The following is a 13228-nucleotide window of genomic DNA, read 5'->3' as shown; positions in this document are numbered from 1 at the left end:
ATACATAGGCCGAATTCTGGTTTCGCTAGTATTTATAGCATTGATTCATCTCTCTTTAATAAACATGCGTATAATGATAAACATTAATTAAATATCATACAAGAAAAAAAAAGTTTAATACTAATATAACATTCACATGTAAATTTAAATAAAACTAAGGAAATCAACAACTAATACAAAATACCTAAAATAAATAAATACATTTTAATGAATTCCGTATCTTCTTCATCCTTCAAGGAGTATGGGTTTCAGAATAATTAGAAATTCAAAATTGGACTCAATAAACAAAAAGTTAAATTCATTCTTAATTTTGAGTTAATTTTTTATTATCGCTTTTCACTGCAGAATAATATCGATAAATGTATACATTTGTGTCACTACATACCATCTACACATTACAGTTCTCTGATTCATGTTTGCACTAAAAGTTAAACATAAATCTTATATTGTAACTAAATAAAAACAGTAAGATAAATAATTTATGTGAAGTGTAGTGAACTGTAGCTTAATCTCAAATGAGTTTGCATAACGGTATAAGAAACATTCATTACGTAATATTAATAATTCAATTTATTATGTTTAATTTATGTAACAGAGAAAAAACAATAGATTTAGTAACTTACGCGTACATGGTCAAAGTGTTAATTCTCTTATGTAATGAACTCAAGAAATTACAAGAAATGGCCGTGGTTGAAGGTGGTGAAGTATTAGTAACTACAATAAGTTGTAATATCATTAAAGAAATGTTAACCTTTTCTTAGAGTCATTCTACATTTAAATAAAATTAGTATATGTTTCGGCAGGATTTAGAACCCTAATCTAAAACATTCAAAGTTGTCTGCTCCGATGTCTAGTTGTGTTGTCTTCTCTCTTCTCCTTGTCCAAGCCGTGAGGGAGAGTGTTTGCAAAAGACACTCCGACGCTCAAGTCAGTGACTTTGTGTAATAATCTTGTAATCAAGATTTAGTTATCAGAGCTCTAAGTTCAGTTCAAGTTAAAAGTTACCTGTCTCCATTGCCAGAAATATATTTATAAATTATAATGAGGTTACCGTTAAGTCTGACTCATTAACCACCAATGAATGACAATATTAATTGTCAATAAATGACAATTATTTTCATTAACCCCCGACAGTTATTACTATTAATTACCTTAACGGCTGTCTTAACCGATCGATTCATTGACCTGAGAGGTATCATCGGTCGAGCTGACTCTTCTGCACTTTTACCGTTCGGTCGATTATGAGCCCATAGTAACAATATACAAATATAAATCATGTTATTAATGTTACAAAAAATAATACATAATTAACATAAAATAAAATAAACACTAACTTCACTACGGATGACTTTATTAATCTAGCTAGCCCAAATGATAAAATTCTCCAGAACATGTTTTGTTATCTGAACCTCTTTAGTGGATAACACGTACACTTTAGTGGATACAAGAACTTCCTCGAATTTAGAGTTTTTTTTTATTGAATTAATGAATTCAAAATCTTATATAGAAAAATACTTCGAAGATTACTTTTATTTCTCATTCATAATTGGAAGTTTAGCTTCTCAAGTGACCTTATTTTTGTGTGTGTATGTGTTATTAAAGTGTGATTGTGATTGAGTTTTACGAGATGTTTTGCCAAGATCTTGTAAGACTTAATATCTTGATTGTTGGGTATTATGTTTGTATATTGAATGTCATAAAAACTATAAAGTATAATGAATTGGTTTGATCAAAGACAAATGACCAAGTGAATGTAATTCTTGAGAAAAAACGACCTAGTATACAACTTGACGTTTTTTTCTCTTCCTTTACTCTAATTTATTGTAGAGCTAACATTCCTATATTATATTTTTTTTTCTAAATTAAAGAACTTAAAGCCAACATACCTAACTTTTTTCAAGTAACTTGACTTCCCTCAAATTATATAACCTTATTTAAAAAGAAAATCGAATATCCATTTACAAAAATGTCTCATAATTCACCATATCTTTGAACCCAATATATTTTATTCAAAGAAGTTGTTGGTCCGAGAGTTAAATAAGGTTTCTTGATGCTATGGTTAAACTTATGATTATGAACCATTTTTTAAATATTGGTTCAACATTTTCATTATGTCAATAAATATATAGATCTTTGATTTTTCTTTTGCGCACACGACACTGCGTAATAATATAACTTTTTAGGGGGAATAGTTTTCGGGAAATTTAATTAATTAGGGATTAAACCATTATTTTTCATAAATTTTAAATATCAGATTATAAGAGTGTTGGTCAAATTTAGCAATGACAGCTACGTAACACGGAATGCAATAAATATTAAAACTATCATTTGGCTTTCTACAGTTTGATGTATGGGTAGAACATGCAAATTCAAATCAAGAGTAGGTAATGGAAATGATGAAGAGTTGGCAAAGATCAAAGCTATAATTAGTAACAATTGGCAATTTTTCATTGAGTAGTGATCTAAATGTTGAAAATATAAGTGAGTCTAAATCTATATTGGATAAAAATGAGAAAGTAAAACACTGTATAAAGATTCTCATTAACTTATTATCTTAAGATTTTGGATAAAAAATAATGTCAATCTCTTATATAATCAAACTCAGATGTTATTGATATTTGTATCTTTTCGGTGAAACTCCTCCTTATTATAAAAGCAATTTGAAGTGCTAATGGCCGTATTAAAGTGAATTTTCCTTCATTAGGCTGAAGTACTGTGTGTTGTGTGCAGCATTTCTTTTGCATACTCCCAAGAACTTCACACAGATAAAGATTGATTGCTTTACAGAGAAAAACTGTCGTTAGTTCAAACTATGAAAATCCCCAGACAAAAGGTCTTACGTGGTTAAATATAAACGACTTTAACAACACTTGATTGTTTATTTTAATATATATATATATAATAAAACTACAAGTTTTATGTCGTTTTTTTTAATCAATAACTACTTTTATTTAAAATTATAGTTTTATATAGATAGTAATAACAAAAGTCAATATTCATTATCATTAAAATAAAGCACTAGCGTTTCTCTTCTTGTTCTTCTTTCTTTTCAAGCAGTTCCTTCTTCTCCAGAACAGTCCAAGTAAGAATGGAAAAATAAAAAATCCTTTTAGTGGTGGACATTGTTATTACATGGGAAACTTAAGGGTAAATTTGTAACCCAGAAAATGCCAATTATAGGAATCCAATTCTTCCCTTGATAGTAGTACACTGATACTGATACATAGCAGCATCGATACTTTGCATCTGGTAAAGCAAAAACAAAACAAATGTCCACTTTTATGCCTCTTTTACCCTCTGCACCGGAGACTACCACAGAAATATATATGCAAAAAGTACAGCTTAGGATATTTTGTTCTACTTACTTTGTTTTTTTCCCATTCTTGTTAATGAATAGTTCAACATGCATGTGTAGGTATGCAACCAAAACCCTAATTCTAAAACCACTTCTCACAAACCCTAGAATTTCAGAGTGATTTCACTCCCATTGCTCTCTTCACCGATCCCTTTCCTCTCCCCTTCGTTCTCCCCACTCTCTCCCTTCCAGCTGCTACTCTCCGACTTCCCGTCCTCAATGCTCTCCGACCTCTCTCCTCCTCCGGGAAGGTCCGACTCCGGTGACCCATGCCCGTGTGCCGCTGCCTTGTACATGTGCAGGTGGTGGAGCGGGTTGTGATGAGGCGGAGGAGGCGGAAGCAGCTGCTGCTGCGGCGCCGCAGTGTAGAACTCTTGCGGCACAGGAGTGGCAGTGCAGTAGTGTGGCGGCGGTGCGTGAGAGGTTGGGTGGGCGCCGTAGAGAGTTGGGGTGCCTGTGTGTGCCGCAGTGGCATATTCCGGTGGGACCCAGATTCCGCCTAGGACCACGAGCTGTGGAGCAGCTGCATTCGCTTGAGGACTTGGACTGGGTCTTCTTGTGTGAAGCCTATATTTCTGTTAACAGAATAATTACGAAATGTAATTATGAATTTTATATTAATTAATTGATTAAAGAAAAGAACACGGTAACAAAACTACAAAAAGTTCGTTTGGGAATGCAGAATGGTACGTCAGGTTGACAATGACAGTAATAGTACAGCAACAACAAAGGTGCCTGTCTGTCTGAACATACAAGAAGAGTTGAACAGAAAAACATTTACCTGCAAATGGCTTTTAACTTCATCATTGGTCAAACCGTCAACCTTCATCAACTCCCTTATCTGCTTTGGGGTTGCCACTGTAAAACATTCAAAGTCACACATAATTACTCACTGCAAAATTCAAATAACCCATGAAAAAAAAATTAGAAATCACTTTCTTTATGACAACCTTTAAAGTAATTGATACTATAAAGCTAAAAATCTTGTCATGTATATTAATTTTCAATTAGATATATAACAGCCTAATCGGTTATATTTGTAATACTCTTTCTTGTCGGACACAAAAAAAAATGAATATTTCTCAAAGTTATACAGTTAACACACAAAGAAACAATTAACTATGTTAAATTGAACTGTTATATACCTTGTGATCCACCGAGCATCTGGAGAGCATTAACAAATCGACGGTGCAAGTCTGGTGACCAGCACCTTCTAGCTTTCCTATGAGTTTGCGAAGTGGTTGTTGTTGTTTGTGCAAGAGATGATGCAACTGGGCTACCACTTTTTCCTTGATCAACCACAGCTCCATCACTGCCAGAATTCTCCTTCTTATTCTGACACGAAAGTCCCTTTTCTGCCTCTGCTCGTTTCTTGTCCTCCATTTCTTTCTCCGAAGAGGCAAGGGCAAGTTCAGGTAGAGGCCGCAATGTGGAGCCTTGGCAGGAGTTTCTTTCCTTTGAAAATGGAAGGAAGGCTCCTCCACCGTTCCTCGGCTTGTTGTCCAGAGCCAGCTTGGGGCTGATGCTGAAGCCTATATCAGCTTCTTTGGGTGATGTTAATGTTGGTTGTTGTTTGGCTCCTTCACTCGCTTGGCTCCACAGTTGCGCAGATGTCATCCAATTTGCCTTGTCTGACATGTTTGTTGCCTTCTCTGAGCTTTCTGAGGCCAAGTGCTTCATGGGTATGAATTCTTCCAGAACTGGTTTTGCACCATGGTTTACTTTAAAGGCTTGAAGTTGCTGTCTTGAAGCCTCCATGGCTATTTCAATGAAAAGAATTGCGTGGGTAATTACTGAATTGTTTGGTGTGCACAGAAGAATATATAAATCATGGTTTCGTGTTATAATATAAGAAGAAGACGATGATAAAGGCTAATCATATATCCAAACTGGACTTTATTATTAGAAAAATCTGAATGATAAGAAAACGGAATACTGAACGAGTAAATTTGTTAGTGTTGCATCTATTTATCTATGTATCTGTATATTTAAAATAGAATCGGAAGCTTGAATCTTTAAGGTTTACGATTCTGTATGTTGAATTAATTTAATGGTGGTTTTTATGAAAGGATGATTTGAATTGTGTACCGTTGGTGAGAAGCTGCATGCAGAGAGGAAGCTCACGCTTGAAGGCGTCAATCTTGAGACGTTCTTCCTCTAAGCGAGAGAGGAATTCTTCAAGCTTGTAGGTCTGATCAGTTTGATCTCCAAAGGATTTGAGTAGCAAGGAATAGCTTTGGGGCTTGCAATCAAGACTAAGTTCTGATGGTGATGCCATTCCCTAATTTTCACGTATAGTTATAGCAACTGATTTCACAAGCACTCACTGTTTAAAATATGTTCATGCCAAAATAGGAACAGGGTGGTATGTGGGAACAAACAAGAGCAAAAGAGCGTGTTTGGCTTCTTCCTTTGTGGTTTTTGGTGGGAGAGAGAGAGAGAGAGAGAGAGAGAGAGAGAGAGAGAGAGAGAGAGAGAGAAAAGGGAGGTAGTGTTGTTTCTGAACACAAGGAGGATCGAGGGAGGATCGTCTTCTTTTAGAGGTGAGTTCAATGGGAATAAAGCAGGTTCGAGAGAGAGAGAGAAAAAAGAAAAGAAAAAGCATGGGATAAAGCAGAGAGAAGTAACTTCCTACAAAGAACCAATGCAAAAAAAGTGCAAAAAATGAGAGAGGTGAAGGAATCAGAGAGTCTGACATTAGAGGGTCATGTGCTTAGAGCCTGGTTTTAGAACCTCTCAGTGTTCTTTGTACGAATTCAAAATCACTAATACAAAAGATGATTCTTCTTACTGTTACTCCTTTTTTTTCTTTACTCCTTTCTCTCTTTTTATCCCTCATCTACTCCTTTTATTTTCCCTTTCTTTTCATACTAGCTACGCCTGTGCGCAAATAAGACTCAGATTCTCCAACAATTTCAAATCAAAATCTTATTAACGCTCTATTATCTTTGTTCCCTTTCTTTTCTTCCTGTCATACTTCTTTTCACCACTCATATCTTGATTTACAGGATATATTCATCAATTTTTTCTTCAAAAGTCTTAGGCACAAAGTAAAAGGATAGATATATATATATATCATTTAATATGTATATGCATGTGCATGCATGCATGTGTATGTAGTAGTATAATAGATTTTCCTTTGTGAAATGAAGATATGGATGCAGATGTTATGGAATTGGTGTTATGAATCTGTGATGATTAATTAATGGAAAGAGTTTGAATTGTGGGGGAGCATATACGATGAACATAATTTTTACCAACACAGTGAATAAAGAGAAAGGGAGAAAGAAGGAGAGGGAAAGCACATATTCAAATAGGTGTTTAGTATCAAACTAGCTTGCAACTTTCTCTTTGAGTCGAAAAAGTTGCATAATTGTGATGAATTGGAGTGCATTGAGGGAAGGGGAGGAATATCTAATCTAAAAAACTAGACACTCACTATACAGAATAAAATATTTGGCTCCAAGAAAGGAATATCTTAGTTCCAATTCTGCGACTCTAAATTAAGGGAACACAACCCACTAAGCTTAAAGGGAAGAAAAAAAAAATCATGCTCTAAAAGAGTGATAAAGGAGCCTATCAGACGAGAATCTTCTTCTGCTACCATCTTTAATGAAGTGGGTAAGAAGCTAAGAAGATTCTCTTTTGCATGTTAAACCATTTTTCCTTCATATGGTTCATTCATTGGATCACGTCTCGTTTACTTCATTCTTTCCGGCTTTCACACAAACAATCAAATTAAACTCTACTTTTTCTTAAAATCTTCTCTATCTACTGTATAATTTTCTTATCAAACTATATAATACACAAAGAGATATTATTAAATTACAAATATATATATATATATATATATATATATATATATATATATATATATATATATATATACTAATGTCGCTATTCTCTTATTACTTAAACTTTCATGTGAGTTTGATCTAACGATAAAGTGATCATAAACATATGTATTATTTGCATTTTTGGTTATGATGGTTTTTCTTATATACTATAACTCATCACATTATTCTCTCAACAATTCCTTAAGCATCTATCAAACTTATTCATTTCAAGCCTATATTCTGAGACTTTCACGTAATATTAATGATAAATTATTATAAGTCACTTAATTGTAAATTGTAAAAAGCCAAAACAACTTAGTCAATTTTTATTTATATATCTTATAAAATAAGTCAGAATTTTATAAGTGTTCGGAATAGTTTCATTGAGTATATGATGCTTATTTTAACTTCCTAACATAAGTCAATGAAATAGATGTATTCAAAGTAAAGCTTGTGAGATTATATATATATATATATATATATATATATATATATATATATATATATATATATATATATATATATATATATATATATATATATATATATTAATTGTTCAATATTTTAAAGAAATTAAAATAGATGATCAAAACAAATGATGATTAATTGTAAGAAAATAATGCAAAAGACAAAAATAAAATAAGTTGATTAACGTGTCATAATTCGTCTTTCAAGTTTTATATATTGCAATAGATATAATAGATACAACTTGATTTTGGCCGGTTATTTTTGGTGATTTTTAACCTTTTCAGTTTGTTGAAAATTTTGGTTTTATTGTTATTATAATATTTTATAAGTAATGTCATCAGTATTTTAAAACACTATGGTATTTTACTATTTTATATTTATTTAAAATATTTAATAAGCTCTCTTTTTATTGCTTTATACAAAATATTTAAGCAATATTCATTTGGATCAGATCCGGTTCTACCCTAACCAATATTTAACCATTAAAAAAAAATTATGCATTTGGGTGTAACAATGAAGTATTGTGACTCCTTATAAAATTCTCATAATCTGAGATATTATGTGAATACTATAAATAACTGAGTTAAAATTGAAATCTTTACATGTCATGGTTCATGGGATGCACCAACAAAAGATTATGAGATTTTGAATTAAAAAAATAAAAAGGAAAAACAGTGTGGGTGTGAAAGTGAGAGGAAGATTGCATCAAATTCCACGAGCTTTCAATAAAAATGGTTGGTTGCTTTCTAACTTCACTCTTCTTCTACAAGCTAAACTCCAACTCACACCTTTTCTTCGGATTCTTCCTTTTATTTCATTTATTTTTCTCTCTTCACAAAAAGAAAAGAAAAAAAAAAGATTAAAAAAAGAGTAAAAGAAAAAATTGATATTATTATGACTATTATTATCCTCGAGACGCGTGTCCATAATATTCTTTCCTATCGTCCTTCTTCTGAATATCCCTTTTGCGTGGCCCATTTGCAGTACCTGTCAGAATATTCCTCCCTTCTGCCGTTTTCACCATATTCTTTTCTTATTATTGTGCAACTCACATTTCGCCTAATTTCTTTTCACTTATTTTAACATTCTAAAATAAAACCACAAACAAAATATATTCAACTAAAGATTGAATATTGATTCATCCCTGGTAAAAATAATTATTAATTAAATATTTTTTTTAATAAAATAAAATTAATTTAAAGAATTTCACTTTTAAAAGAATTTGATTCTTCTTAAGATGGTCATCGTATCATGTCGCTCAGTGGATACATAAGGATTAAGTTTGCACACATGTTGTGAGCTATATTTGCATTGAAACAACTATAAATGAAACACAACCAAAAATGGAATCAAGCTTGTCATACTAAAGTTTTCTAACCTGCTCGCCACACGTGATCTATTCGATAGAATATGAAAATCTTATCCACGTATTGTTTTTTAAAGTTGTTCCTCTATTTAGAGATTTTAGCCAAATAATTCTTCAACTATTCCTTTAGAACATTATAGCTGAATAATCACTTTTTATCCACCTTACAAAATATCTCCAGATACATATTAATTTCATTTTTTATTTTTTAACCCACCATGTTCACAAACCATACATAATGCAATAATTAAGGGTGATAATGTAAACTACAATGGTTTCTTTTAATAATAGCATTAAATAGAAAATTTAAATAAGATATTAAAACCATGAATTTCATAAATAATAGATATATATATATTCCAATGGGAGATTATATTGAAGACAAAAGACAAAATAAAATATGTTTTCATTTCTTTTTCTCTTTTTTATGGCTTTTTTTCATATATAAAATTATAAAAGTATATATTTGTGTCAAGAAGAGATATTATTTTACATTCGTTTGAAATTATTACTCCAATCAAATAATAATTATTTTCGATTACACTTTAACCCATTTATACAATTTAGTCGTTATTTATTATACTGTTGTTGTTTGAAAACACACCCCTCTTACGAGATACTAAAAAGTTACATTGTTCCATTTCATTAATATGACATTGCACGCATTATACAACATATCAAACAAATATAATGCATATTACAAGTGACTAAAATATTATTTACATTGGATTACGCAAGAAAACAATATTAATTGTTAGTTGCAAGTCATATTTCATGAATTTTACTACTTTTCATAATTAACGAAACTTGTTCATTGTCACATATGTTTAATGTTTTTTTTTTCTTTTTGACTCATGTAGATATATACAATATATTCATTCAAGATTGTTTATATCTCCACCTCATCGAGATATTATAAGATTTGAAGTTATAAGAATAAAAAAATCTTAAAATATATATTCATGTTAATAACTAAATAAAACATCAATAAAGATTTGGTTGTTAAAACACTTTGCATTTGAGTGGAGTAAAAATTGAAAAAAAAAAATAATGTGAGAGGAATAAACAGTATTCCACCAATAGATATGCCTAATAATTTCAATCTGTAGTCTTATTTGTTGAACCTAATGCTTTCAATCTTGCACTCAATCGTGAAGATTCTTCACTAAATTCTTGAATCCTACGCGCTAATTTGGGTCTGGAAGACCAAACACAATGGTCCATAACGTTCTATTTCTCCAACTCCATTTAACTTTATATCACATGTTTTCCTCAGATTCCTCCAATTATTTCACCACCGAAAACAAAATCTTTTAATTGCATATTTACTACTAATTTATTAATTCAATTTTACTATAGACTATAAATGTTACTTTTAAACTAATGACCTTATTTGTTATTATTTCAATTAACAATTAAAAAGTATGTTACAAATCCTCCCTCTTTTATTCTTACTTTTTACCTTTAATATCTTCAATTTCATTGTTGAGTCTGAAAATAATTTTCAAATTTATCGGAGGTGTTCTTATCAGTGGGGAATTTTTTATATTTCCCAGGACTTTTTTTTCAAAATTTTTTAAAGAATGAAAAAAAAATATTTTTTTATTGTAATCTTTTTTATAGATCTTGTAAAATATCATCTAATATTCTTAAAAGAATTTCACAAAATATGAAAAATTGTAAAAGTTTTTTCTTAATGTTTTAACTCTAAAAGTCACCTACCAGATCAAATTGTTAGAAAAAGTAGGAAAAAAAAGGACCGAGTTCTGTATATAAAAATATTAAGAAAAAAATTATATTACCTTAAAAAGAAAATGATGATTTAAATAAATTTGGACTGACATTTTTCTCAAAAACTTTATATATATATATATATATATATATATATATATATATATATATATATATATATATATAAAGTTTGTTAACTTATATAAATGTATCAAATTTTAGTTAACAAAAATATTATTATATATTATGAATTCTAAATTTTTTTAAAGTTAAAAGTATTTAAATAATTTCTTATTTTTCTATTTTTTATTTTAAATTAAAAATAAAAATTATTAAAATACTTATGTGTTTAAAGTATGTCTCTTATGAATAAGAATTTTTTTACAACTATAAAATTTGGTATACTTGAATATGTTACCTAAATTAGCAAACCTATATAATAATTCATAAAATTTGTGCATCAAAGATTAGGAGTAGCTTTTGTTGACAATTATTACACATAAGCTTAAAATGGTAAGCAGAATATTGCATTGCTTATAATTTATGATTTCCTTTCTACACCCACTATGCAGGCAAGCATACAAAATAAAAACCCTAGCTTTAATTAAATTAACCACAATATTATAAGTTGAAACAAACCCTTAGTCTTCAGATGTAGTGTACCCGACACGCTTTTTTCCCCACTTATTTTAATTTCGAATATTGAACTTTGCACTTTGTTTTATTTATTATGATTTTCGTTTTCTTTTAGTCTAAGGTTGGCTGAGAATTTTAACACGAAAGTCTATATTCAAGTTTAGATAGCAATACTTTTATCTTTTTTATAATCTTAAATTAAGTTTCGAACATGGAATTAAATATTAATAATAATTCGACAATAATAATACGATAGAATAATCAACGTGTAATAAACTCTTTATAATGGATCACATAGATTCGACAAATAACAATAAATTTTTATAAAGTAAAATTTTTATTACATAGATATTATAAATTTGTTTTATTTTTCATATCTAGAAAAACCCTTTAAAAAGTAATTTTTATAACAAATAGGCATGTTAAAAAATTAGTTAACCGAAACTAATTAAAAATGCAAATGGTTTGTCTAAGATACTTCAATAAAACGAAGTTGATTACTAAGAAGCATGACTATTTATGAAATGAGATATTCTATTCGTGTGAATCCAACTGTGAATAAAAGGTAGCAGTTCATGCAACCATGAAATTCATTTTGAAAATTCTGTTAAAGTTGGATAAAAAGAAGATGGCATTATAAGTTAAAAAAGGGAAAAACGAATAACGTAGTTTGAGTAAACATTATTATTATTTATAAAAAAAAAAATTATTCTGTGGTGGGCTTTGCGGAAAGCCGAGGAAAGGTACGTCCACGGGTGGAAGGAATTTGCATATCTATCATATGAGACGAGAATCAGTGAGACTGAACTTGTTGATTAAATTAAAAGTATATTACCAACAGGATTATGCTACTAAATATTCTAAATTTCCATTCAGGATAGATTCTCATCCCTTTTAAGCATCCAATAAAAATAATTCAATTCAATTTTCATTACTGTTTTTAGTTTATGCTCCCATGTCAGAGAATACATAACTTTCTGCATGCTTCATCTTCGACCCTCCTTTTTCTTAATAAACTCATCATCAGTTTAACCTCAATTCATAGTATAATCAGTTTAAGCGATTATGAATATATATTACAGATCATGCAAGAGACCAATATATTTATCAGACAGCAAGAAATCAGCACTGAGTTTGACCATAGATAAAAGAATAAATGTACATATTATTATACAGAAAAAAAAATATTAATATTATTATAGCATCTGAAGCATAAGAGAGAGTGGAGGATGGAATAGAATCACGTTGGTCGGCCTCTATTGAAAAGATGAACTTGTTGTAAAGAGATAAAGCTATACACTATAATTCAGAGTGTTGGCGAAGACTGGAATTTTGAACACTGCAATAAAATAAATGTTGACTCCCCATTATTGATGTGTCAACACAAAGTAAATTATAACTACCTACGTCAAACATCCTTGTCAAACACTAAATTCTGCACTTATGTAGTCTCCACTCAGGTTCAGTTTTTCTACGGAAGTTCATGTATCTTTGTTTTCTCATCCTTTGAATTTAGCTACGTTTTCTGCATTCATAGCTTCTCGATCGAGATGCCTTTTTCATAGCTGTAGATATGAATAAGATTAGGTTAATTATTCAGATTAAAGCAGTTCATATATATCTATCCTTAGATGCCACTGGGTCACAAAAGTTAACCACAACTTTCATAATAAATAGTTGAAAATTATATATATAGAAATAGTAAATTTATTGATATTGATTAAAATATTAAATGAGAAACTACGTATATTTAATATCTTAAAAAAGGGTTTGTGATATTTGGTAATTACAAAAAAAAAAAATGTAAGAGCAACAAGTACGAGGATTATAGACCTA

General features: G+C 30.2%; 1 protein-coding gene across 1 annotated transcript; it reads right to left on the bottom strand.

Moving 5' to 3' along the window:
- Positions 1–3171: 3171 nt before the first annotated feature.
- Positions 3172–5913, bottom strand: LOC108332289 (myb family transcription factor EFM). Its single transcript, XM_017567461.2, has 4 exons — positions 5444–5913; positions 4501–5115; positions 4137–4213; positions 3172–3930 (listed from the first exon to the last, which is right to left on the bottom strand). Exons 1-4 carry the CDS (start codon positions 5631–5633, stop codon positions 3460–3462), a joined length of 1353 nt encoding a protein of 450 aa, XP_017422950.1. The 5' UTR covers positions 5634–5913; the 3' UTR covers positions 3172–3459.
- Positions 5914–13228: the final 7315 nt, after the last annotated feature.

The sequence above is a fragment of the Vigna angularis genome, chromosome 1, assembly GCF_016808095.1.
Source record: "Vigna angularis cultivar LongXiaoDou No.4 chromosome 1, ASM1680809v1, whole genome shotgun sequence".
Taxonomy (NCBI): Eukaryota; Viridiplantae; Streptophyta; class Magnoliopsida; order Fabales; family Fabaceae; genus Vigna; species Vigna angularis.
The sequence above is the reverse complement of the archived record's forward strand: the minus strand, read 5'-3'. Positions and strand labels throughout refer to the sequence as shown.